At 48.0% G+C, this 24,019-nt stretch overlaps 16 protein-coding genes across 16 annotated transcripts; all 16 read right to left on the bottom strand.

Moving 5' to 3' along the window:
* Positions 1 to 380: 380 nt before the first annotated feature.
* Positions 381 to 1,031, bottom strand: TbgDal_XI15570 (ubiquitin carrier protein, putative; the record flags this gene model as incomplete). The annotated part of the gene is made up of 1 exon (XM_011782400.1): positions 381 to 1,031. One exon carries the CDS (start codon positions 1,029 to 1,031, stop codon positions 381 to 383), a length of 651 nt encoding a protein of 216 aa, XP_011780702.1.
* A 545-nt stretch (positions 1,032 to 1,576) lies between these two features.
* TbgDal_XI15560 (U3 small nucleolar ribonucleoprotein protein IMP3, putative) lies at positions 1,577 to 2,257 on the bottom strand (the record flags this gene model as incomplete). Its single annotated transcript, XM_011782399.1, has 1 exon — positions 1,577 to 2,257. The coding sequence occupies one exon, from the start codon at positions 2,255 to 2,257 to the stop codon at positions 1,577 to 1,579; it is 681 nt and encodes a 226-aa protein (XP_011780701.1).
* Positions 2,258 to 2,850: 593 nt separating this feature from the next.
* TbgDal_XI15550 (kinesin, putative) lies at positions 2,851 to 6,198 on the bottom strand (the record flags this gene model as incomplete). Its single annotated transcript, XM_011782398.1, has 1 exon — positions 2,851 to 6,198. One exon carries the CDS (start codon positions 6,196 to 6,198, stop codon positions 2,851 to 2,853), a length of 3,348 nt encoding a protein of 1,115 aa, XP_011780700.1.
* Positions 6,199 to 6,429: 231 nt separating this feature from the next.
* Positions 6,430 to 7,227, bottom strand: TbgDal_XI15540 (hypothetical protein, conserved; the record flags this gene model as incomplete). The annotated part of the gene is made up of 1 exon (XM_011782397.1): positions 6,430 to 7,227. One exon carries the CDS (start codon positions 7,225 to 7,227, stop codon positions 6,430 to 6,432), a length of 798 nt encoding a protein of 265 aa, XP_011780699.1.
* Positions 7,228 to 7,459: 232 nt separating this feature from the next.
* TbgDal_XI15530 (centrin, putative) lies at positions 7,460 to 8,020 on the bottom strand (the record flags this gene model as incomplete). The annotated part of the gene is made up of 1 exon (XM_011782396.1): positions 7,460 to 8,020. The coding sequence occupies one exon, from the start codon at positions 8,018 to 8,020 to the stop codon at positions 7,460 to 7,462; it is 561 nt and encodes a 186-aa protein (XP_011780698.1).
* Positions 8,021 to 8,308: 288 nt separating this feature from the next.
* Positions 8,309 to 9,115, bottom strand: TbgDal_XI15520 (hypothetical protein, conserved; the record flags this gene model as incomplete). The annotated part of the gene is made up of 1 exon (XM_011782395.1): positions 8,309 to 9,115. The coding sequence occupies one exon, from the start codon at positions 9,113 to 9,115 to the stop codon at positions 8,309 to 8,311; it is 807 nt and encodes a 268-aa protein (XP_011780697.1).
* Positions 9,116 to 9,319: 204 nt separating this feature from the next.
* On the bottom strand, positions 9,320 to 9,637 carry TbgDal_XI15510 (hypothetical protein, unlikely; the record flags this gene model as incomplete). Its single annotated transcript, XM_011782394.1, has 1 exon — positions 9,320 to 9,637. One exon carries the CDS (start codon positions 9,635 to 9,637, stop codon positions 9,320 to 9,322), a length of 318 nt encoding a protein of 105 aa, XP_011780696.1.
* A 520-nt stretch (positions 9,638 to 10,157) lies between these two features.
* TbgDal_XI15500 (phosphatase, putative) lies at positions 10,158 to 11,642 on the bottom strand (the record flags this gene model as incomplete). The annotated part of the gene is made up of 1 exon (XM_011782393.1): positions 10,158 to 11,642. The coding sequence occupies one exon, from the start codon at positions 11,640 to 11,642 to the stop codon at positions 10,158 to 10,160; it is 1,485 nt and encodes a 494-aa protein (XP_011780695.1).
* A 425-nt stretch (positions 11,643 to 12,067) lies between these two features.
* On the bottom strand, positions 12,068 to 12,637 carry TbgDal_XI15490 (hypothetical protein, conserved; the record flags this gene model as incomplete). Its single annotated transcript, XM_011782392.1, has 1 exon — positions 12,068 to 12,637. One exon carries the CDS (start codon positions 12,635 to 12,637, stop codon positions 12,068 to 12,070), a length of 570 nt encoding a protein of 189 aa, XP_011780694.1.
* Positions 12,638 to 13,684: 1,047 nt separating this feature from the next.
* On the bottom strand, positions 13,685 to 14,482 carry TbgDal_XI15480 (hypothetical protein, conserved; the record flags this gene model as incomplete). The annotated part of the gene is made up of 1 exon (XM_011782391.1): positions 13,685 to 14,482. One exon carries the CDS (start codon positions 14,480 to 14,482, stop codon positions 13,685 to 13,687), a length of 798 nt encoding a protein of 265 aa, XP_011780693.1.
* Positions 14,483 to 14,811: 329 nt separating this feature from the next.
* TbgDal_XI15470 (hypothetical protein, conserved) lies at positions 14,812 to 15,783 on the bottom strand (the record flags this gene model as incomplete). Its single annotated transcript, XM_011782390.1, has 1 exon — positions 14,812 to 15,783. The coding sequence occupies one exon, from the start codon at positions 15,781 to 15,783 to the stop codon at positions 14,812 to 14,814; it is 972 nt and encodes a 323-aa protein (XP_011780692.1).
* A 271-nt stretch (positions 15,784 to 16,054) lies between these two features.
* Positions 16,055 to 18,217, bottom strand: TbgDal_XI15460 (hypothetical protein, conserved; the record flags this gene model as incomplete). Its single annotated transcript, XM_011782389.1, has 1 exon — positions 16,055 to 18,217. The coding sequence occupies one exon, from the start codon at positions 18,215 to 18,217 to the stop codon at positions 16,055 to 16,057; it is 2,163 nt and encodes a 720-aa protein (XP_011780691.1).
* A 182-nt stretch (positions 18,218 to 18,399) lies between these two features.
* TbgDal_XI15450 (hypothetical protein, conserved) lies at positions 18,400 to 19,341 on the bottom strand (the record flags this gene model as incomplete). The annotated part of the gene is made up of 1 exon (XM_011782388.1): positions 18,400 to 19,341. The coding sequence occupies one exon, from the start codon at positions 19,339 to 19,341 to the stop codon at positions 18,400 to 18,402; it is 942 nt and encodes a 313-aa protein (XP_011780690.1).
* A 224-nt stretch (positions 19,342 to 19,565) lies between these two features.
* Positions 19,566 to 20,720, bottom strand: TbgDal_XI15440 (hypothetical protein, conserved; the record flags this gene model as incomplete). Its single annotated transcript, XM_011782387.1, has 1 exon — positions 19,566 to 20,720. The coding sequence occupies one exon, from the start codon at positions 20,718 to 20,720 to the stop codon at positions 19,566 to 19,568; it is 1,155 nt and encodes a 384-aa protein (XP_011780689.1).
* A 928-nt stretch (positions 20,721 to 21,648) lies between these two features.
* Positions 21,649 to 23,319, bottom strand: TbgDal_XI15430 (ATP-dependent DEAD/H RNA helicase, putative; the record flags this gene model as incomplete). The annotated part of the gene is made up of 1 exon (XM_011782386.1): positions 21,649 to 23,319. One exon carries the CDS (start codon positions 23,317 to 23,319, stop codon positions 21,649 to 21,651), a length of 1,671 nt encoding a protein of 556 aa, XP_011780688.1.
* A 224-nt stretch (positions 23,320 to 23,543) lies between these two features.
* TbgDal_XI15420 (hypothetical protein, conserved) lies at positions 23,544 to 23,870 on the bottom strand (the record flags this gene model as incomplete). Its single annotated transcript, XM_011782385.1, has 1 exon — positions 23,544 to 23,870. The coding sequence occupies one exon, from the start codon at positions 23,868 to 23,870 to the stop codon at positions 23,544 to 23,546; it is 327 nt and encodes a 108-aa protein (XP_011780687.1).
* Between the last annotated feature and the right edge of the window lie 149 nt (positions 23,871 to 24,019).

The raw sequence follows: 24,019 nt of genomic DNA, 5'->3' as shown, positions 1-24,019 counted from the left end.
GTCATTTTTCTTTATTCCCCTTTGACGGGGTGACTGCGCTAATTAGCCGATACATAGATGTACGCGTATATATTCTCTTATGCGTATGCATCCACCTATAGAGAAAATTGCATAAGGGTTTATCTTCACTGAATTCTAACTTCACTCCGGGTAGATGTGATGTCTGTATGGTCATCTGGAAAAATAAATAAATAAATAAATAAAACACAAAAAAGAAAAAAGAAAAAGAAAAGCGATTCCCCCCTTACCCTTGTTTTGCTCTTCTTTTTTTTTTCTTTTCCTCCCCTCCCTTCGCTCCCTCCGCTTCCCTCAACTTTCATACGTTCTCTCACATATACAAATATAGAAATATAGAAATAGATAAATATATCCCCCACTGCTTAGATGTCAATTGCGTCAGGTTGATACTCCTCTTCCTCCCCTCCTTCACTTACAACATGCGGAGTTGTGATTTCTGTCAGTCCTTTAGGAGTAGCGGTGGAATCCTCCTCACTGGATATGTTATTTTTAACCTCCGCTGCTGAGGACGCGCCGTTACCCTGAGGCCGGAAACCTGAAGGAATACTTTGCAGTGCAACCCTCCGTGTCGCATACTCCGCTACGTGATCTTGCACAAATGTAACGTAGCCAATAGGGTCGTGAATTAACTTACTTGCAGCCGCAGAGTTTAAGGGATCAGAGGCATTAGGGTACCGTAGCAGCTGCGGGAGGAACACATCAAAAATGTTGTGAAGTTCATACATCGGTGTCCATGTTTGGTTAATTACATCGAGGCAAACAGAACCGCTCGACTCATCCACATTTGGATGGAAAATACGATTGCTAAAACCGATGGATGGAGATTTGAAGGGATACTCTGCGGGAAGTTGCACGTGGATGTACCATACGCCATCTTCGTATGGAGTTCCCTCAGGACCACAAAACTCCACCCAAAACTCGGAGACGGAGTCCGATGGGTGCACCTTTCGCGGACCATTCATGAGTTTCATGAAGTCCATTTCCTTGCGACGAGATGAACGGTCAGTGGACATGGTGATAACAGTTTAAGTTTACGGGACTAAACAAACGAAAAATGTGGTTTTCTTTTTTTTTTTTTCCTCTTCCTCTCCAAGTCTCGCCTCCTCTCCGCGTCCTTTCTACTTTCTTTTCAATCGATGAAGGCGCCAGGGCAAGTATGCAGCCGTTAGAGTCAGCTGAAGCCGACTTCCAACACTTCCTTAAAGTAGTTGCGAAGTTTTCTCCCTTCTAAAGAAATAATAACAATGGGAGGAATAAAAAAGAATCAAAAAAAAGCGGAGAAAGAGAGGAAATAATCATACACAAACTAAAACATAAATTGTCAGTGTTACACACAGACACACAAAAAGTGCACCCACAACTCTTGTTTTTGTTTTATTGGTAGCAGCAAGAACTGACCAATAACATGTACAAAGGTAGAGGAACGTATTAACTTCCGTGAGCTCCCCTTTTGTAATTTCACTCTCGGTGTTTAACAGAATTATAATGTGTATATATATATATATATATCCAAGACGCAAGTGTTGAAAAATATCCATGCGCCCCAGAGTTGCGGGTGTTACTCGTAATCGTCCCGCTGTACGTTAAATGTGTCCACGTGTTGCTTCACCTTTGAACCGGGCATCCACGTGACGTAATCCTCCAAGTCTCTTGGAACAAGAAACGCGGGGTCCCTAATTTGAGAAGTTCCTACTCTCACATGGCCATGATGCACAAAATCTGCCGCAATCTTGCAGTTAGGAGCCATGTTAAGATCACGGAGAACTGTTGGAAGCCGCCGCTTACAAAATACTTCGACACCGACCTTGTCAACCTCAGCAAGTCCAAGTTTTTCGTTAATCAAACCCATAGCATAAAGTTTGTCCAGAATCTGTTGCGTTATTTGTATCCGTATCTTACTATCAGCTGGGAGGTAGCGAAGATGTGTCAACAGTTGTCGAATGAGTCCCACTAGACGCAGGTAACGGCGGTAATCTTCACGATCCTCTAAATGATATTTTGTAATACAGAAGGGCTCGTGCCAATTGTCTTGCGGGTATTGCATGAAATCATGCTTGCGGAGGAGCTTCTTCTCATGATACTTCAACGTTCTGTGGATGGGGTTCCCTTTACTGTGGGAAGATTTCGGTGTGAATTTGCTGCGCTTACTGCGCTTCAAAGCTGTTTCCTGCTCCTTCACTGCCTCCTTGGTCGGTCTGGATTTTACAACAGACACATGTCGACTCGTGTCCCGCACCATTTGCTAATGACATACGGGGAAATATAGTAGAGAACGAGCGTGTAGAAATGGTGACAATATCAGATGAAAGTGAAGAAAGAGCACTCACTGGAATGCGCACACAAGTTCTTGAAGGGAACTCACATACCCCCGCCAGCAAAAAAAAAAAAAAGGAAAATCGTTAGAGAGGGAAAAAAGAGGGGGGAAAAGCAATCCGCAACAGCAAAACGTATCTTGTCACCGTTATTATCTTTCCAATAGCACAATATCATAACACTGTTTCTCCTCATACAACTCAACAAGTCGGCACTTGCCTCACCACCTCGGTACCACTTATAACCAGACACACCGAAGTAGCAGGAAGGAAAAATAAACACCAATATCGGAGCTGTAAGCAGCTACCCAACTCTACTAATGCACACACACACACACACACACTTATATGTACACATAGGCTAGATACACCTAAACATATACTAAGTACATTTGAGTGTACGGAACATATTAAATGTGCAATCACATGTGTTTGTGCGTGTGTACGTGTGTGCGTGTGCTGGTGTAGGCGTGGCCTCCCATATATGCACTCCACCCACCTAAGTTATTTTACTTCACTATCAGAGACGCCGCGTCGCGGCGACTCGTGACGGACGTAACGCGTCCAGCTCCCTTTGTGCCTCCTGTTTTTCCAAGAAGATACGCATAGAGTTCACCTTCAACTCCTCCAGCTTGGACAACAGTGACTCATTCTCCAGAATCATCTCATCGTACCGTTGCGCTGCTTTTTGGGCGTCTTTTCTTGCGGCTTTAACCTTCTTTACGATAGACTTCTGTTTTTCTTGTTCTTGAGAAATAATATCCTGAAACTGGGCGGCCTGGTCCTGTAGGCGGCGGTTGTTCGCCACCACCTGCTTATTGATCTCATCCACCATTTCAGAGCGAAGTTGCTCCTCATGCCGGCGCATCTCCTCCTCCTGTCGCTTCATCATCATTTCCATTTGCTCCACCTTCTCTTTCTCCGCAGAAAGGAGGGAATTCGACCACTTAATAATCTGCCTATTATTTTCGAGATTGTCAGTCTTCTCTTTCAGTGCAGCCTCGGCGTGCTGGAGTTGCTGCTGCAACCGATCATAGCTCTTTTGCAGCTCATCGTACGCAGACATGCTGGAACGCATCTCATTAATCCGCGTGTTGTAGTCCTCTTCCTCTTCTTTCCACCGCTCCAACTCAGCCGCCTTCGCTCGCTCCAAAGAGGACATCTCCTCCTTAACAACATTCAGCTGAGCACGAAGCATCTCCACTTCTACGGACAGCTGCTGGTTGAATTTCTGAAGTTCCTGATTCTCACTATCCAGCACCTGACGCTCCTCTGTAAATTGTGCACGTTCCTCTTCGAGTGCTGTCTCCAACTCCCTGATTTTCATTTCACTTTTGTTCAGCTTTTTCACAATCTTATCACAGGTCTTCTCCTTTTCTTGTGTTATCCGTTCAATTTCATCATCTTTCTTCCGCAGTAACTCTTTGATTTGCTGAGCCGTTGTTTCATCCACACCACCCCCTTGCGCCGCAGCTCCGGGCGGGGCGACGTGATTCGAGGTTACCTTTCCTGTCTTGAGGAGCTCGTATTTCTTTACCATATCGCCTAGTTTCTTCTGCTGCTGGTGACGAAGTTGTGTCAGGCGCTGCATCACTCGTATCTGCTGCTGGAACTGAGAATAGAGGTCACCGTCAATAGGCTCTTCAGATGCAGCCTGGAGAATGAAGGCTTCGGCATTCTCGGCAGCGGATTCACCCTCACTAGTTGCAGGAGCTTTGGACTGGCTGATACACACACCGTACCGACGAAGCGAAACGTTCGTCTCCCTCACACACGACTCTAAATCCTTCCTTGCATTTTTCTCCTCCTCCAACATTCGCAAGAGATTGGCGCGTTCCTCGCTGGTAGCCCACGCTGACTGCGTGTTTCCCGGCGTGCTGCTACCACTTTCTTCGAGCATCTTCTTCAACCGCTCTATGTCCCTCTCCTTCTCTGTTACCACGGACTTGGTGCGCTCCAACTGCTCCGCCACTGTCTTATATTCCTCTTTACTCTTAGCCACCTTGGCTTTAATCCGTTCCTGATCGCGCTCAATCTTATCGCGCAACTTCGCGTTTTCATCCTTGAGAGAATTAACCTCCACCTTCAGCTGCGAGAGTAACTCACTTTCAGCAGCCCGCTTAGCAGAGTCCTCCTGGCGCTGCCGCGCCAACTCGTCACGGGAGCGCACAGCCTCATGGAGTTGCCGCTGTGCCTGCTCTTGGAGGCTCACCGCTGCCTTCTGTGCGTACTGCTCCAAGTCCTCCCGCGTGTACGACGATGTTCTCATTGATTCATACATTGCAGTGAACTCGTCAAGGCAGAACCGTATCTCTTTCACGTCCCATGTTTCGTCCTTAACGTTATACGAACCATCCTGGGGCATTTTGGCGCGTATATCTTTCAACTGACTCTCTGAACAGACCCGCCTGATAAAATTAATAGCAACAGAGCGCAAGTCCTGAACATGGCTCGTTTCATTTTGAAGATTCCACTCCACCATCGCACGGGCGTCTACCTCCTTCGCAACCTCTTTCTGCTTCTCTACAAGCGCTTCATTTACCTTCTCCAATTGTGCCTGAAGATTCCGGCAATTTTCTTCAAGTTCGAGATTGTTCTTGTCACTACCCCCACGGAGATCCGCATTTTCAATCTCTAGTTCCTCTATGCGCTGTTTAAGTTGGTCCTCTTTGTTGAGATCAACATCTCCCATGCGACTCTTCAGATCTGCAATTTGGTCAAGTAAGTCCTGGATGCGTGCATCCTTTGGGTCCAAGTTCTTGATAGGTTTGTTCTCGATCTCCTTCGCTCGAAGAGCAAATCTAAGAGTGGATATAGTTTCGGAAATATTCTTGTCCGAAGGACCAATGTTAGCAAACATAACAGTCTTCGCGTTTCCACCTAACGAGTCCTTCAGGAGCATCGTCAAGGGCGATCCACGGTAGGGAATGTGCTTGCCTCCCTTCACAATAGTGTCGATGACAGTTGCCAGCGCAGAAAGTGACAAGTTAATGTTGCAACCCTCCTTTGCGGTTTCTCCGGTAGCGTTTGTCTTACTTAGCTTCTCCGACCCAGCAAGGTCCACGAGGTTAATTTTGCTCGTGAGAACTATCGGTGCGCTGGGATCCTGTTCAAAGTCAAACTGTTCCACCTGGAGGGTAAATAGCGAGTGCGATCGACTGCTATTATCGTTAAGGTCCGTTGATGCGGTCTGTCGACGATCCGTTCCAGCGTTAAACCAACGAAGAGCCTCACCAAAGTTCGTCACCTCCGGCATCTCCGCACCCTTGACGTAGAAGTTTTTCGCCATATTCTGTTTAATCTCAAGATTACCCTGTTTAGCTGAAAGGAGGTCGCGCGATTTGCCGTTATACAATTCTATATAAGAGACCTTTACTTTGTACGTTCTTGTTGCTGACGTAAGTTTCTTGATCTCGTTGAAGAGGTGATTTACAACCTGCGGCATCATACCCCACATTTCCTGATCATTCAGTTTACCAGTCATTGTGTGTGTCTTACCGGAGCCAGACTGTCCATAAGCAAAGACCGTTGCGTTATACCCTTGCAAAACCGCCTCAACAAGCGGCTGCACCTCCTGCAGAAAGAGATCACGCTGGGTGTAAGTGTTGTTATATACGGCATCAAATGCAAAAACATCAGCGTCACCAATTGGATGCTGCACGATAACCTGGTTAGTAGCAAGATCAAGCCGCACAAGGGCCTTGTCACCCCTCTCTGTTTCAAATCCCAACAGATTACGGCAGCGAATAACCACCCGAATGTTCTCCGCCCCCTGGTGTTTCTTAGACATGTTAAACCCACTCCTGAATGAGCCGACACTACAAATGCTAACTTCCACGAGACAACAGACAGTAACACTTGAACCCATTACACAATAAAACGAACAACGAGAGGAGTAACAGACACGAAATGAATGGGGGGAAATGGGAGAGAAAGGTAGACGATTATTTGTGTCACCAGAGTAATCAAGGCAGCACCGTCATTTGGAAAGAAAAAAAATGATCTTACTCAACCATGCACCCGAAGCGTCGCGACGCCAGCGCGACAGAAAGTAGAGAAATGAGGCACGACCGCACTAAGAGGGGATTCTTTGTGTTTTTCACATTTCACACCGCCGGAGCGGGCCGTAAAATTCACATACAGGAACAAAGGCCGCGCTCAGTTCCCCCAACCCCCGAAGATCCTTGTGCTCCGACAAATCCAACCATGGGTCCCCGTAGAGTGAACGCACATGCGGATCACGCGGGGGAGGACTACTCATCGCCTTCGCAACGATCACACCAACACAACCACCACTGGATTTGCGTATGACAGGCCCGCCACACATACTAAGCGAGAGCGCTGACTTTAAAGAAGCAAGAACCACTGTACCGTAATCAGTTGACACAAATGCTGCCTTGCATTCCCCAGGAATGGAAACCTCTGAGAGACGAAGGCCGTCATCGTTGGGATTGCTCCTCTCCTCCGACGCTTCTACTCCCCGGAATATGAGCTCCGTCCCGTCTTCAATTGGATCCATGTCCAGCTTAACTGCCTCTAGACCCAGTTCGTTCATCTGCTTCTCGTCCTTGCATCTGAGGGACGATACATCCACGTTAGGAAGATAATTCTGTGTAAACTCCATATCAATCGATGCTTCCAGCGCGGGACCCGCGCCCAGTTTCAACAGTCGCGTGCTTACGTGTCGCTCCCCGATTGCCCGCAGCCCAACCGTATTGCCGTACACCTGCCGGTATCTAACGGGGCAAGTTACATGCGCCGCGCTCAGCACATGGTACTTATAAAAACCGTTAAGTTTCTGAAAGGGAACCAGAAACCCGCTACCGCGAACCAACGGCAGCACGGTATTCCCCTTTTGGGTCCAGAGAAAATAGGAAGAGACACCAACAACGGACATTTTATGCAGTCACGTTCATGCAACACGATACAAAACGCCCCACACCCTAACTAGCACACACTAAACGACAAAAAATAGGGAAAACCCCGCATATCCCCTCCCCTATCACGCAGAAAGAGCGGCTGCATTTATAAATATTGCCATAGCTGTGACTTTGACGCACATATTTGAATGATATATTTTATACATGGATAGGTCAAAGAGGTAGTGTTGTTACAGTCTTCTTTTTTTTTTAGTACACATGGGCTCGATTCATTAGCTTCAGGAACTCCTCCTCGCTCACTGTGAGAGGGTCCTTCATTTCCGTGTCAGCTTTACTGTACGTTGCAGAAGGATGTGCGAAGAGAACCATCTCCGCCAATTCATCATCTGTCAAGTTCATTTGTAGCGAGGCAGCGATGGGACGAAGATCATCTACATTTATATACCCCTTCTCACCTGTATCTATTAATTTGAAGGCACGTATAGCCTCAGAACGATTTTCACGTTGCATTATTTTCGCGATAATAACGCTGTAAAAATCATTGAAGTCAATCACTCCAGTAGTGGACGCGCCAACCTGTCGAAGGAGGTGAGTTAACTCCTCCTTCCCCACCTCATAGCCAAGAGCGCAAAAAGCAACTTTAACATCCTGCGCATTGATGCGGCCAGTACCGTCTGAGTCAAAGAAATCAAACGCCTCTCGCAGTTGTGCCTTATGCTTCTCAGATATGGCTATTGACAGTTGTGTTTTAGACTCAACCTTCTCCACTGCCGCACATCTCGCCGCGCCCTTTAACTTGGGCCCTTCCATCCCTACTAATTACCCACTTTGTGCACTTGTTGGTCTGTGATGCGTTGTGAAAAGAAAGTAAGGCGTAAAGAAACACATGAGAAAGGAGGGAAAGCACAAACGCGCACTAAGTGAAATTCATTTTTAAAAATTGCGATATCCCAAACCAACCTTTAGAACAAAGGTGGAAACAACGCTGACAATGGTGGCAGCAAATGAGAAGCGCGTGATATGAGTTTGTCCATCGGTCCCAGGCAATTCTTTCCACAAATATATGGGAATGTGTGTACACGCACACAAAACCACCAACTACGATAAGTGCACAGCGCCCTCGGTGTGATAATAACCATCCGGTGAACCCTTCATACGGCAGAGGTCCACCGTCGATAAAGTCACATCACCAAAATCATGGTGCTGGTAGTCAGCCCACAATGACTGAGGTATTGTGTCTCCAAGTTGTTGCCGTTGATTGGGGCGTATCTTCGCCACCGTCACGTGTGGGACGTAGGAGTCATGAGGATTTCCCTTCAAGTCGACTCCCAAAACACCACCCACACGCCTCCTAATATCGCAAACAGCACGTTCCAGCCTCCCAAAGTCTGCCTCAGGCACAACGCGAATAAATAAAACGCGACCGAAGTCAAACGTCCCGAGCCCCCTGAAACGAAGTTGCAGCGGTTGGACGCATGCAAAGGTCTCAGACATTGACTGCTGGATATTTTTCACAAGTTCTTCCCGAGAATTCTCGGGAATCGTCATCACTCCCAATGTAATGTGCAACTTCGTTGGGGAAACCAGCATCGGTGCACATTGCTGGTGAGAAAAAAGTAAATGGTTATGCATTTCCTTTACTCGCAGGGTTACAGAGTTCCTAGAAGGGAGCCGAAGCGAAAAAAAATGCGTTGGCCGTTCGCGGGCACTCCACGGAGGTGCTATCGTTTGCCGTGTCTCGCCCGTTGCAAAATTTGTGCGCAGCTCCCGCCTGTAACGGGACTGCACATCTGTCTCTTCTACAGTCACACCAGGTGCAATTCTGTGGTCAACTATACGATGATTGATGGGAAAGTAAAGTCCCCTTTCACCCTTCTGCAAGACCCTCGGGACACGCCTAAGCATAGCTCCCTACACAAAACGATAGGCAAGTTAAAGAAAGGGGGAAAATGCACACTTATTGGCAGAGGGGAAACGAAAACCGACCATAAAAGAGGGGTATAATTCAACATCAATACCAATTGCATGCAAATAAACAAAAACGCATAAATATGAAATACGCACATAAGTCCGCCCAATGCAACGGTGAGCACAGGTAAGTGCCCGTTATCAGTGGAAAAGCTCAGTACATAGGCCACGGTTTACCCCTAAGTAGTAATAATAAAGAAATAAGAAAATGGGGATTACACGAGGAACAAAAAAGAAAAGAAAAAAACATACACAATGGTAAGAAAAGAAAAGCGGGTAGAACAACGGGAGATCAGGAATGAGGAAAACAATGCAGGCCGCTAAGAAGTAATCCTCAAAACGAACGCAAAGCGAAAGCACCGGACAGTGAACCCTCAACAACCGAAGAAGATGCTGGTGCGGAGGGAATGCCGCCCCCACAACATGGTGGAGTCGGACAGCAGGCAAAATACAAAACATTTTTTTGCTTTTTTTACAGTTGCAACACTACAAAGAAGAATTGGAGTAGAAGGTCAGCTTGGACCCCCACGGGATGCCAATACACTGTATTCAAGGCAATACATTTGTCTATCCGAAGAATCGCAATAACGCAAATCGCAGAGGTAACGCCAGATGAACTCGCACACTTTATTTATCTATAGGTGTTACATATAGAATTTGCTTAAAGGGTACCGAAAGAGAGGGAAAACCATACTAGAGGAGGACACGACGTTGTCTCCGAGGGCGAGGGAACCGAGCACTATTGCCCTCCACTCGATCTTCCTTTTTCATCAGCCGTCCTCAGCCGCCGGTGGCAACCCTCTCGTCGTGTTAGCACAGCCACATAGAGAATCTGTAGTTTGAAAGTACTTTACACGGTAAAATATCCGTGTCTCAACGCAGCACATATTCACCTTAAGGTAGGCACGGACGCACAATCGTAAATAGGTACAACGGATCGCTGTCTGTTTGAAAAAAATGAGAGGGATGGAAAAGAACCTCAGAGCACATCTGCAGACTCTTCCGCGATCCCACTAATTGTATGGTCTTGGTAGCCAGCTCCGCCAAGATCAAAGCACCCACCTTGATCCAACCTAGCCCAGTCTACAAAGAATTCATAAAGAAGTCCAAACGTTCCTGGCTCTCCTCTTACTGTGACACCATCACGCACGGTGGTGAATGAGTCCGTGAGGCATCGTAGTGCCCTCACTTTCAGAGATTCCTTTATGTTAAGACAAATGATGTGATATGCTGACAAGACCATCCCGAGTGTCTGAACAACGGACAACCTCAAGGTTGTCCTTATAAACGTTGGCAGTGCGATCCGCTCCCCGGGTGGTTGGCGCATGTAGGCAACGATTGCGGAAGCTTCATCAGGTGTTAAGACCGGGAATGAGAGGGACTTGAACCAATCCCACACTAAGTAACTAAGAAGCTTGACATCATTCACCGATGTTGCATCAAAAGTACGTCGGTTGATGGAGCGTCGTACGTCATTTAATGCTGATCCTTCCGGTAGTCTGCCAGAGCCAAGAGATTTAACGGACAGCTCCGAGTTAGAAGGATTCGCCTTTGTGAGGTTTAACAACTGACACAAAATAAGGTGGATTGTCATCGGGATAAAACGATAAGAATCTGCATGGTCTCCATGCAGGAGCAGCCGCTGCTTTTTCAAGAACAAATCAATATCTAAAGCGGATTCAGATACCTCAACACGAAACGTGTGTGAGAGCCTCCACAGGTGCGACTCAAAGTCGTGTATAAATTTCACCTGCCTCGACGTTTGTATCGCACCCGGCCGCATTTGCCGTACGAGTTCGATTACATCCGCGCTTGGCATCTTCTGTGCATAAAGCAGATAGCAAGCTATCATCAGACCGGTGCGACCCAAACCGGCGTGGCAATGGACCAGCACCTTCCCCGATTTCTTAACATGAGAATCCATTACTTGGACACTACGTAGTACAATGTCCTGTTTCGGGGCCGTCATATCAGGCCAAGGGAATTCGTAGTAACTAATCTGGTGCCTCATAAGGTCTTGCTCACCGCTGTAGCTATATCCTGTCGATGCGTAGATACCGTCGGGACCGCAACTCGCGTGTTCACCTTTCTCCTGCAAATTTAACACACCGGTGATTCGTTTTTCTCGAAACTGCTCAATAAGCGAATACTTTCTGAAGAGAGATGTTGACGGCCTTTGGCTTGCAATTACATCGTCTCCCACCCAACTTGATATCAGTCCCTCGATTGCCGTCTTGTATCGCTTCTCCTTCAAGGATTCCCAATTCTCGTGCTTGCACTTCGCGCCACCACAAAAGGTGCAATGAATCCTTTGGCGCATCCTGTCAAGAAAGCCGTCCACTTTGGATTGGTCTTTCTTCTTGAAGGTTTGCTTCTCTGGAGTTAGAATAGAAAACTTATCTATACTCATGTCGGCACAGACGGGCGACGACTCACCCCCTTCCCCTGGCGGATCGCGCGACATCAGCCCCTACAACTATAGTGATATCAAGAACGAAGGTGATGAAAAGGTGAAGAGGCAACTTTGTGTAGCCGTGGGCTGGAAATGAATCACGTTCGCAAGTCAGAAACAATGGGGCGCGTCGCGTCTTGATCAAAAGCATCCCTAATGCACGACTGGTGCCTCGCTTCTGCATATGTTGTACTCTTGAGGACTCGCGTACGTAGACTAACAAGGGGAAAAGTAAAGAAGAGTGTAAATCGCAGAACTTTAACACAGCTATTTTGTTTCCCTTCCTTGGTGTGTGACCAAGATTTAGGAACGAAGCTGCCGATATACAACCCCACACCCCAACACAGTCAGTGTTGTGTGCGCAAACGTAAGACGAAGGAACGGAACCGGAGTCCCGCTACAATCTGTAGTGCATCAACGCGCTAATCAGTTATAACTCAGCAAGGTAGTGAACCAAGGTTGGCCGATTTGAAGGCTACAGTACTCTTGCTTTCCTGATAGCGCGTTACATCCAATTCGTTAAGAATGGCGTCTGAAACCTCTTCTCCGCATCCGGCCTTCCTCATCAGACTTCGGATTGCCTGAATATGATCCCACCTTTGCTCGGGCATTACAGAGGGAAGGTACGTTGCACTGTAGTTCTTGTACCGGATCCTTATCCCATGAACGCCAATTTCCCAGTCGTCCCATCTGTGGGCCTTCTCAAACGAGTGAAGCAGGCAGACCGAACAACTGAGCATAGGAAGCTCTGCGAGAGTGACTGAAGGAAACCTGTTATCTTGAAATGCCGCAGCGACCGCGTAGTCCCTGAGCTGCTTGTGCAACGGTTCAGCCGAGAAGTTGCCAATGCACCCGCGCAAGTCGCCGTCCAGAGTCTTCAAGGAAACAAAAATGGGGCTGGGCTCGTTTGTAATGCTAGCTGGGGGCTCAGGAGTCTTCTCCCCCCGCAACTTGCTGTGTATAACTGCACAGCAGTACCTTGCCATATCGGGAGTCGCGTTGACCATACTCAGTTTATCCAACTCAACAGTGGGAACTGCAGATTATGTTTAAAAAGGGCAAAGTGGGGCAAAGAAAGAAAATGGGAATGAACCATCGCCTTGTCCGCCTGTCTGACCTCGGCACTACGCACCACGCAAACGCCAAAGTGACACAAATACGACCTGCCTTTACTGAAGCATCAGGTGGTATCCCGCGTGTTTCAGCGGCACTAAAGGACAAAAAAAATGCTAGCGCGCACTCGCACCAGACATAGCTCGATGTGAACCACCCACTGTTCCGCCGATGAAGCCATACGCAAGTGCTGCTCAGCAAAGGAAACAACGAAACCTTGAATTTCAATGTTGATCGTAGTGTTGAGCATACCTCTTTAATCATACACAGGAAACGCTGGTGAAGTGCGCGAAGTTCTTTAGGAATTCCAAAGTCAAAGTCCAGTAAACTCCGGTGAACGACCCACGACAAGGAGAGGGGAAAGGAGCGAGAGGCGGAACCGTGCCAGCGTCCAGCAGTACATACTCGAGGAAACTTCAATTCACAGCTCGTTTGCTCCCATTAATCTCGTGCTGAAGTTAAGGGGAGCTCTCACACTACCGAATTGGCTTGGCTTGTCCCACGCCAACGGACCATAACCTTCATTTGACAGCGGGAGAGCCAACATCGCCTGCCCCCTCCGTCCCCACGTTGACCAGCACCGGAAATATAGCAAATAACTTCATACGATCCGATCATGGTCCTCCACAATTTGTCGGCAAATGCGGGGAACTACCACAGGGACACAACCCGCAGGTACCACACCCTAATTTTTCTGCGAAGGTTGAGTTTCAGCAGAACACCGCAGGTACTGAGAGGTGCAGTCAACCGTTTCGGTGACAAGCCAATCAATGAAAAGAAAAAAGCATGCTAGAGTTCAGTGTCGCCATAAGAAACAATTGGAAAATGATACTGCGCCCCATGTGAAGAAAGAGAGCGAGAAACACACGCCGGTAAAGATGTGGGGTAGCAAGAAATAAGGCAATCAGTCCATTCACCGTTAAACTTAACCCTCCGGGAGATTAAATGAAGAAAGATGATACGGCATCCCTTGTGGGATGAGCTCCACGCTCCGGGACTGGTTCCCGGCAACTGTCAAGCGTTCCACGGCAACGATGACCAGCAACACATTGGTACCCTAGTTTATCGGGAGTTCTCTCCAGAAATTCCAAAAGGCGCAATGAGTTATGTTTCGAACACAGTAGCTCCTTGCAGCCCTTTGCCATAAGGTCTGACGCCAACTCTAATGCAGTCGAAAGGCAAGTTGACTCGTCATAGCAAACGTAGCAGCAGTCCTTAACCAGCTCACACTGCGATGTTAATTTACCATGTCTCGCACACCATGTCTTACGGTCAACCTGTGCCCAATCTGACGAGCCCACTAAGTTGTCATGCCGTGAACGACTGGACGATGGTGCCCACGCCACGCTTACCGTCGGTGCCGGATGATGCTCCCTTGGCCCCTGCTGGGGGCGACTGCCTCTCTGTGGTATACCGTATGAGGAGGCCACCGCATTAGCGTTGGAAGAAGGTGGAGCTGGCGACTGAATACCAGAATCGTTGAACTGACCACGGCAAGTATGTTGGGGCAGGCACTCGAATACTCCCTTCCGCACCTCCTTCATCTGCGTGATGCTTCTGCGCCGATTGTGCACACTGCATAAGACCAATTCCACCTCAGTTCGCTGGCGGCACTCCTTGTGGTTCTTACAGCGCATATGCCCGGGGTTATTATCCAGTGGCACTAAATCTGCTCTGGCTCGCTTGCGACGATGAACAGAGCAAAAGCCCATCTCGATGGTGGACCTGCTGTTATGCATTTTGTGGTAGATGCTTCAAAGAAGGAAGGAAGTGGTTCCTACAGTAAGCGATGACACAGAAGTGAAACCAAGAGAGAAAGAGGCATAGAAGATTGGGGGTCAAACGAGGGGAATATCGGGTTCCAACCCCAGGACGAGCAGTGGACCAACCAAAAAAGATGATTGACACACCGTCCTTACCGCGACTGGACGCATCGGAGTCAACTGCCGTCAACTACAAAGTTCAGGGAGTAAAACTTTTCAAGTCCCTACAATATGTAGCCTACAAAAAGGGGGGGCTCACGCCTATGTACGTACGCGGAGTCTCCTCCCCCCTCTATTGACCTCATTTATTCGGTTGGCTTACTTAGCAACTTTTCCCACGACTGGTGATCAGTGAGGTCCCTCGCTTGAAGAACGGTCACCCTTGGCGGGTTATCGTCATCAATCAAATACAACAGCGTCGCAGAATGGCTCCACGCCGTACAGACTGCCCCGTGTGGCCAAACAAACACTTCGCACTGGTAATCCTCAACACTTGGTGACACACAGTTCAACCTAACAATATACACCGAACTGCGACAGCACAGAGAGAGTAACTGAAAGCACCTTCCCACGGGCGGAGCCCAAACTATGTGATGGATCGTTGATTCTATGCGTTGCGGAAGAGCGTTATACACCCGCTTAAATTGGTTTCTTTCCTTACAAAACTTGTAAAGGTAAAAACACCCGTTCATGCAACCAACCGCCAGAGTCATCGTTTCATCAACTGAGCTGGGGAACCATGCAGTGGATGTGATGCCACCACTGCGGGTTCCCAAAGGCCTACAAATGTCCGACTCTTGTGTCACCGTGTACTTACAAAGAAATTGCAGCGGCTGTATGTCGTACAGCCGCACCCAGCCATCCAGAGAGGCGGTGGAGAGAAGAAGCACCTGGTGCTGCCGAGGCGGGACAAACGCCACATCCGTAATAACGTCTTTTTCATACCCCCGCACTGGTGAGTACCGCACAGCATTACCCACTACCTTTCCATCTTGAGTTGTGACGTTTATCTTGTAGACATATATCCAACGATCGGCACCAACAGTTGCAAGCATAGATCCGTGCTCTCGATGCTGGCACCAAGCGACGCGGGTGACTGTAGCAACGTGGTCTTTCAACACACAGCAAAGGGACCACGATCCTGTTACCACTTCGGATGGAGGACGATAAAATACGTTTACTCCCTTGTCGCTGGAACCTGATGCAAGCAACGTGCCCGATGAGTTGACCGCCATGTGGTGCACAAATGTGGTGTGGGCCGTCTTACATGAGTACATTTGGTTTCACATAACACTCTCCCTCACCCACAGCTTTCTCACTAGCCAGGAAGGCTAAAAATAAATTCAAAAGCAAAAACAAAAACAAAAGGGAGGGGAAGGGAAGAGGAGGGGAGAAATTAATCCCAAACAATGTTTTGTTAATCAGAACGTATTTCTAGTAGTAAGCTCCTTAAAGTGAACAGGCACAATATGTGCATACAAATGTATAGTTACACAAAGCATATATATATGTTTTTTGTTCATATCTACAGTACATCGCACACAAAAGCTACGCCTCGTCTTTTGAGGAAACTGAGCACTGCATTATCACACTTGCTAGTTTCTTCACCGGTGGGACAAAAGGAGAAGGTGTGTAAAACGCAGCAAGTACAGTCAAGAAGTTCTTGAACTCATCCCTCGTAATTTTCTCCGGAGTGGCACCGAGTTGGAATAAAGTATCAACTTCACTATCTAGTAGATTAAACTTCTCAACCAAAAACGGCTTGATGAGGCTTTTTGAGAGAAGCATAGGGAACCTCTTGTCTCTAAACATCCCAAATAGCCTGTGAATGTCTTTTTCGTGCTCCTCAAAGAACGTAACAACATCCTCCTCAAACAGCACAGAGAAAAGGTCCTCCTTCGGATCTGCGTCGTAGTGATTCTCAATGCATTCAACCAACGTTGTGATTGTACATAGACAAAAGTTGGATACCCTTGTTAGGTAACTTCTTAAATCGGCAAAATTCTTTATTCCTTGCGAGGGATATAATGCATGCACAACCTGACGGTGATGGGGCTCAACAAGGTTATCAATGCACCTTTCAATTTTCTCCCTGTTGAGAGGCAAACCACCCGTCGCTAGGGCAAAGAAAACTCTACTCAGGTAATCGTGCACCTTGGTAAGCTCATCTGCTGCTAAGCAGGTTTGAATTGCCTTTAAATAATCCTCGTTGGCATCAGGGCATACCTGAAAACTACCTACGCCCTCCGTGACATGTGAAACCATCTTTACTCCAAAGTCCCGTACGCCTTCCACACTTAACTCATCATCATCGAGCGTGTGGCCATTCATGAAAAGGGAACAATGCCCACCACCGTTCACGCACGACAAAAACTTAATAGTTAGATCGTACTTCTCTTGATCTTCACGTATCAAGTCAAGAAGGCGCAATGGCGGCATGACTGGCTTACACACACGGCTGAGGGTGGAAATAATGTCATCAAGTCCCGTTTGTTGGTTTTCACATTTCTCTAATCCCATTTGGTTCACGTATTGGGCAATTGTACTTTTTTCCATCTTCCATTTGCGCTTTTTCGCCTCTTTCAGGAAAAGCAAAGCAGTGTCAGTTATGTTCTGCGCAATAGATTGAAGATCAGAGCGAAGATTTCCATGCACAGGTGGTAGGCTGTCGCGGCCGTCACCAAACAGACAGTTGATGGCTATTTTCCATTGCTTCCAATGACCCTCCAGAGATGAAGTTGTCTCCTCCATCAAACTTTGAAGCTCACCCAATCGGGCTTCCGCCTCCATGCAACGCTCTGTAGTCAAACTAATGAGCCTATTCTTTTCCTCAACTTCCTGGATGATACTTTCATGGCTACTCTTGGCCGCCTGCTCGGCAGCATACAAATTGTCCAGCTCTTGGTTTAGGGCAGTGTGTTTGGATAACTTCTCCTTTAGTGTCACGTAGTGGGCGTGACGGCGCCACATCCGGATATGTCCAGGCACGACAGTCAAAGCAGCACCTCTATTCGCCAAACGCTGGAAGCTTCGTTTGGTCGTAGCCACGCTATTCCGCAGCGCCCTCCACGCTCTGAAACACATCCTCATCCATAAGTTGTCAAGCCTCCGAACGACGCGGGTCATCACACTGTCCTCCAACGTGGCGCGTCGGTTTAGAGAATAAGACAGCTTCACGTGGTACTGAAATTTGCATAGAATAGAGGCGAAACATTCGGCGTATGACCTCCGCTGGAGGACCTCACCGTGACTTGTTGCTAGCGTCCTCGTAAACATGATGGCGGGAATGACCTCATTTAGAGCCTTATTAAATACGTCACCGTAGGTTCCCAAGTAAGAAGTGCAGCGACTGAGTACCGGAAGAATTGTTGCTAGGAGAAGTTCCTCCAACTCATCAGAAGAATTTCCATACTCATTCATCTGTTTAAGTAATATCTCCGCCGCGACAAATGGACTACGGTTTGCGTCGAGCTCCTGTTCCACATGATCCGCCCACCACCGCAGTCGCACCTGTCCAACTTCGTTGGTTCCAACTCCGTCAAAGGGATCAAAGGAAGCGCCCAGCTCGATTGCCATGGCCGTTTGTGCAGCCCGGTCCAAGCTTCCCATGGGCGAACGGCGGCCGATAAAGGACATACAAATGTGCCGTGTGACCCTGACCCTAAAATGGCGGGGAAAAGAAAAATAAGCAAGGAAAGGCAAATAGGACATCGACTGGCGAAGGCAGAAGCGGAAAAAGTATTACAACAACAGCGGCAAACTGACCAAAACGGGTCCAATACACAACGACAACTACTAAAGAGTTGATAGGCTTTTTGAAGTGCAGGGTTAAAACATCACCATGAATCCGATAGTGAGGCCGTTTGTCCAGCACACACGGTAAGCAGCGGCGCTTAATGGCTCAAAATCCCTTGTCGAAACCGCACAGTCAAGGAATTCCTGAACATGCCTGACAACAAACTCTGCCACAACTTAATAAACACAACAACCGTGACTAACGCAACTAATATTCTCTGAAGAAACAGACGAGTTTGTGACTGTACACTCAACTGAGTGAGCCGCTGAAAGTCTTCATTCAACTTCCTCTGAGTTGCTGACGCGAAGGACACCATCTCCTCCGCAAGTTGAGACTGCTGGGAACTCCGTGCCCCTCGACGAAGCAATTCCCCTCGTAGCTCGTGAACTTCCTCCCATACCGCCTTGATGTAACTCTTCCGTAGCCATCTTTCCCGCACAGTTATTTCGTTAAGCATCGACGTCTTCCGAAAAAAGCATCCCTTTTCCACGGCTAGCTCGTACCGATTGCACATACTGGTAACAGCATGCTCAGTGTCCTCCCTGTAACGGCTCCACGACGATGTGATTTCCTGTAAGGAACGAGCCTTCTTAGAAGCAGAAGCTTGCTCCGCCGCCCTGGCGTTCCTGCGGAATACACCACCGGTCCGACCTAAATCCCTATCATCCTGAGCCCGCGACCGCCTGTGCTGCTGGAAGGCCCCATTCCCCTTAGTGTCAGCCTCGTACTCCTTCAAGCGTCGGAGGACGCCCTCGTGGTGCTCCTTCACAATTTTGTACGCTGCGTTAAGCTCAGACATCTTTTCGTGTGACCCACAAGGCTGGTCGGGATGGTTTCTGACCACAAGCTCTCTAAACTGCTTCGATATGTCGTTCAGTGTCGTAGAATTAGTAACAGTGACCTCAAGAACATCATACGGGTTTTTCCCTTCTGGAGTACAAGGGAGGGTTTTGGTGGCAGCAGCGAAGGCTTTGCTCTGAAACACGCACCTGAAACAACCACGTGGAGCAATTGCCGACACCGCTCGAAAGCGCCACATGTTTCCCCTCGATGCTAGTCGCTGCAGGAGAAGGTAATGAGGACATAAGAAAAGGTAGAAACATACGCAGCCCTCCCCCACTCACTTCTTCCCCCCGCCACAAAAAGAAACGAAAACACAAATCAGCAGAAAAAAAAAATGGATCGCACCGAACACAGTGGGGCCCCCTGCTGGCCAGCAATCATGAACCGCAGAAGCTTCGTCCATTTGTTTCCTCACCTGCATTAAATAGTACTGAACTGCTCCTTAGCCAGTTGTATATTTTCCAGCAAACCAACCATGTCGTTGTCCGTAGGAGAAGAAACGGCCTTTTTCTTCAGCGCGAACTTCGCCGCGATAGAAGAATCGTAAGTAACACAAACGCCACCAGGAAAAACACTCGTACGCATCTTGTTTCCAACCTCCCCTGAAAAGGGGAATGAATTCACCAAACCTGTTACGCCCTCCACCTTCCCCTTAAAATCGACCCACATATTCACTCCGATCGCCTTAAGTGGGGTATCGTGTGAACCAGTGGTTTTCACAGATTCCTTTTTCTGAACCTTGAGTGGGGGTTCGGGGGGAGGAGTTTCGACACGCTCCTTTTTCTTTGACATAGGTTCATTAGGCTTCCGGGTGCTCATGATGAGTACTTTACCCTCACTGTTTTTCATTATGGAAGTATGGATAACTTTCTCCCCAATATGCGATTCACTTACCCTACATGGAAGGGAAGCTTCATCGTGGAAGAGCAAGAAAATCGTCATACCGTTGCGCACAATTCGCTCCACTCTGAACCCACTGCTATTGCCATCAACATCAGGGCACACGAAAAAAATGCGGTTCCCGTGTTCAACAATGTACCGCTCTCGCCATGCAAAAACTTCCTCGTTACCCACTTGCTTACCATTACCGGGTCCAGAGTCGGAGTTAACGGTTGGGTATTCTGCCGCGGTGGCTTTGCTCGCCTTCACACTTGATTGCACTTTATCACCATCGTCATCTGGTTTGTGTGATGCAAGCGCCGCCTCGCGTTTGAGAAGATCTTCAAACTTGGCGTCTAGGGCCTCACGCTCGTCGTTGCCAATGAAGAAGAAGGTTCTAGATACACCACCTTCCTCCACAACGAATTTCTTTGCTTTCACTGCATCATCGATGACCGAGTACCTTCCAATTCTTGAGGTCTCGTTGTAGCCGATTTCAAGTATATCGCCCAAGTCTTCTCTATACCATGGTTTGTCTCCATGGTCTTCGTTGTCCCCCAAAAGATAAAGCCAGTAACAAGTACAAAACTTCCATTCAGGACCAAGTCTTTTACCGGTTACGGGTTGGCAAAGCCAATATTTGTCCTCACCATCCAGGGCCACAGCGAGCAGTGTCGAATCTTCCCCTAAATCCATCACTAATACTTTCTTCACCAGTTACGCTTCATTTTTTTTTCGAGAAAAAACGGAAGAACAGCTATTTATGGTAACCAAATCAAAGAAAATTTGATGCGCTGCCCCTTTGCTCATCGGATGGAAACGGGTAGCAAACCGAGTAGGCTTAACCCACGTGGTTTTGGAAATAAGAGAACCTCAGGCTTGTTGGATTGTTTCAAACGCACCCCCTAACACCTGCCGAGTGAGGGGCACATCAATCGTCTCCCGTAATATGCCAGAGCACCGGTAAGTGAACACACACACACTCATCATAATCACGATTGGGTTGGGGGTACCTGGCCATGCTTTTCCTGACAGCCTTCAGCTACCCGCGGGATGTGAAATGAACTTCTGACGAATGCGCATGGGCCCCCTGGTTTTCCCCCTGGTTGCCAACAACGGAGACGGCTGTGGCACACACGCGCACATCCGAGAGAACACTCCCGCATCCTAATACAAAATAATAATAATAAAAAAAAGATGCATCTCTACTCCTTTCTAACTCACTTTCTTCGGCTCTTTGCTCAACCAGAAAGAAAAAAGTTAGGAAATGCGAATGTGACGATGAATTCATCTTTAAAAACAACACATTGGAAGAGTTTAGGCTCACCCACTAGCCTCACGTACTCACACTTCACCCTCTTGGTAACAGGTGCACGCAACGCACTTCAGCACCATTTATCGTCGCGTATTTGTTTTAAAACATTATTAAATGTCTTACTACACAGTGTGTTGCCGATGTAATCCTACTGCAACGGGGTCACGGGCGCCGCCACAGACCTTTTTAATGGATTGAAAAGAGGCAAGGGCAATGAGACTACGCGGCCGATACAGGTTATGTTGTTCGAAAGCGCTGCGTTTACTATTAATTAGTACATGGTTAGTTCCCAGACCGTACAACCTCGTCCTACTGCACCTCTTCCACGCCTTGGCCTCCAGCCTTTTGTGCATTTTCGTACTCTAGTCGCCGAAGTTGCCGCTTCATTCGCTGATCCGCAACGAGCATCCTCTTTCTTGTACTGACTATCATCCGATGCGGTGTAGTGCGCTGAAGTCGGCGGCGGACACTACGGTGAGTCTTTATTTCCAACATCCAATCCTCGATGGGGCTCCCAGATTCTTTCATCACACGGGCGATAGGGGGGATACGATGTTTGTCGTCCTCAGTAAAAAATGTTATGGCCTTACCTGTCTTCCCAGCCCTTCCACACCTCCCAACGCGGTGGATGTAGGACTCCACCGTCGTCGGTATATCAAAATTTATAACCGTGCCAACGTTCTTGAAGTCTATGCCCCGTGAAAGAAGCTCAGTAGTCACGAGTACCCATATTTTTCCAAGCCGGAAATTCATCATAGTCTCGTCTCGTTCCTCATGTGTCATCTTCGCATTCATAATGGCAATACGAAGCCCCTGGCATTGTATCTCTTCATGAAGCTCCTTTGTTCGCTCGATGCTCTGAACGAAGATAAGCACAGGTGGTGTCACACCCTCACGCACAATGTTACGTATCGCCACAACCTTCCCAAGCTCATTACCACAGAACACAAGTTCCTGCTTCACATTCTTGTTCGCCTTCGCACGACCAGAAACGATGATCCGAACAGGATCGGGACCCATCACAGATCGTGCAGCTGCTTCAATTTTTTCACTTAATGTGGCTGTAAACAAAGCAACAACCTTCTCCTTATAAGTGCACGCCGTAAGGACAATATCCATCACCCTGAGATTGTCAGTCGAAGAGTCCCACAGACGATCTCCTTCGTCAAAAACGAGATACTGAATGTTACTAAGATCAACTAACTTCCTCTCTAGTAACGTCGACACCCGTCCAGGCGTGGTAATAAATATGTCCTTGTTTCGAGTTGTCTGCCCGTGTTGGACCAACTTCCACCTTTTCCCTTTGAGGAGAAAAAACGCCTCTCGCTCGATTTGCTCTGCCAGTTCCATTGTGGGGGTAATTATCAACGCACGCACCCCGGCATCCCTATCAGGTTTCCCCAAACGAGCAAACATGGGGATAAGAAACGCAACTGTTTTGCCGGACCCTGTGGGGGCGCACGCTAGCACATCCCTCCCCTGAACCAAGCAAGGAATAGTCTGCATCTGTATTGGAGTCGGGATACGGTGGTTCCGCTCAAAGAGATTGGAGATGAGACACTCATCAAGCGAAAGTGGGGGCCTGAGGAGTTGGGAGAAGTGTTCAATAGGCTGCGGTACGTCCATACCTGTGACATCCAGTTCATTCTTTCTCCAAATGTTACGTCTCCTCTTCACGGACATGTTTTTAAGAGGTTTGTGACCAGTTGCAGCACTGGAAGTATCTGTGTCACACCGTCCTCTGGACTCCTCGTCCCCCTCGGCGGAAGTTTCCTGGCACCTCATCCTCTTTGGCACACCAAATATTTCGAGGGTATGGCTGGGCGTTGGGAGCTCTACGCTACCTCGAGAAAGGCTCACAAGATTCAGGGCCCCCGTTTGTTCCCTGTTGCCACTTGCCTGCCGGAAGCGCTTTATGGCAGTTCCATGTTTCTTGGGCTCAAATTTGGCTCCCGTGGAAAGAGCACTAAATATATCCATTCCCTTGGGAAACTCTTAGGAAGAAAAGCGCAAGTATTTTCATCGTCTAGATAATTACTATCAAGAGCGGCCACCGAAAAAACGGACGGGCACCACGCGCGTGAGAAACGTGCGATCGAAGATAAGAGGCGTAGGGAAACAAGTAATCTTTCGAAAACAAAGTACTACCAAGTAGCGAAGTAAATTCGACCTCAATATCCCTTCAAATTGAAACAGGGGAATGCCTACGTGACGTATTCGGAGCCATAGAAGCTCTTCACGCAATGTTTAAAGTAATGCATGGGAAGCTTACATCGCTCAAAGCTGTACCCATTCTTCCGAAGACAAGCACCGATGAGACAAGACATCGCAGCACACTGCGGTGGAGGCTCACCTTCATTTTCGCCCCTTACCTTCACGTCATAGCCAACCTTTGTGCGCCACGAGGCAATACACCTGTTAAATGAATCGATATATTTGCTACACTTTCTATCCAAATCGGGAGCACTAAGATTGTCTTCAACACATGCCCTCCAGTTGTTGGTTTCGTCATCGCAGACTTCAGAATCCATTGGTTAGTATCTGCCTATGACAGCGCCTATCCGCGGAACATCAAGAAAAGAAAAGTTGTTGCGCAACCTGCCCTTCTGATAGCAGAGTGGGCGGTAACCAAGGTAACAACACTGAGAAGAGGGCTGTCAAGGGCTAAATCATCGTCGAT

This window comes from Trypanosoma brucei, chromosome 11 (genome assembly GCF_000210295.1).
Source record: "Trypanosoma brucei gambiense DAL972 chromosome 11, complete sequence".
Lineage (NCBI taxonomy): Eukaryota > Euglenozoa > Kinetoplastea > Trypanosomatida > Trypanosomatidae > Trypanosoma > Trypanosoma brucei.
This window is presented reverse-complemented; position numbering and strand designations above follow the sequence as displayed.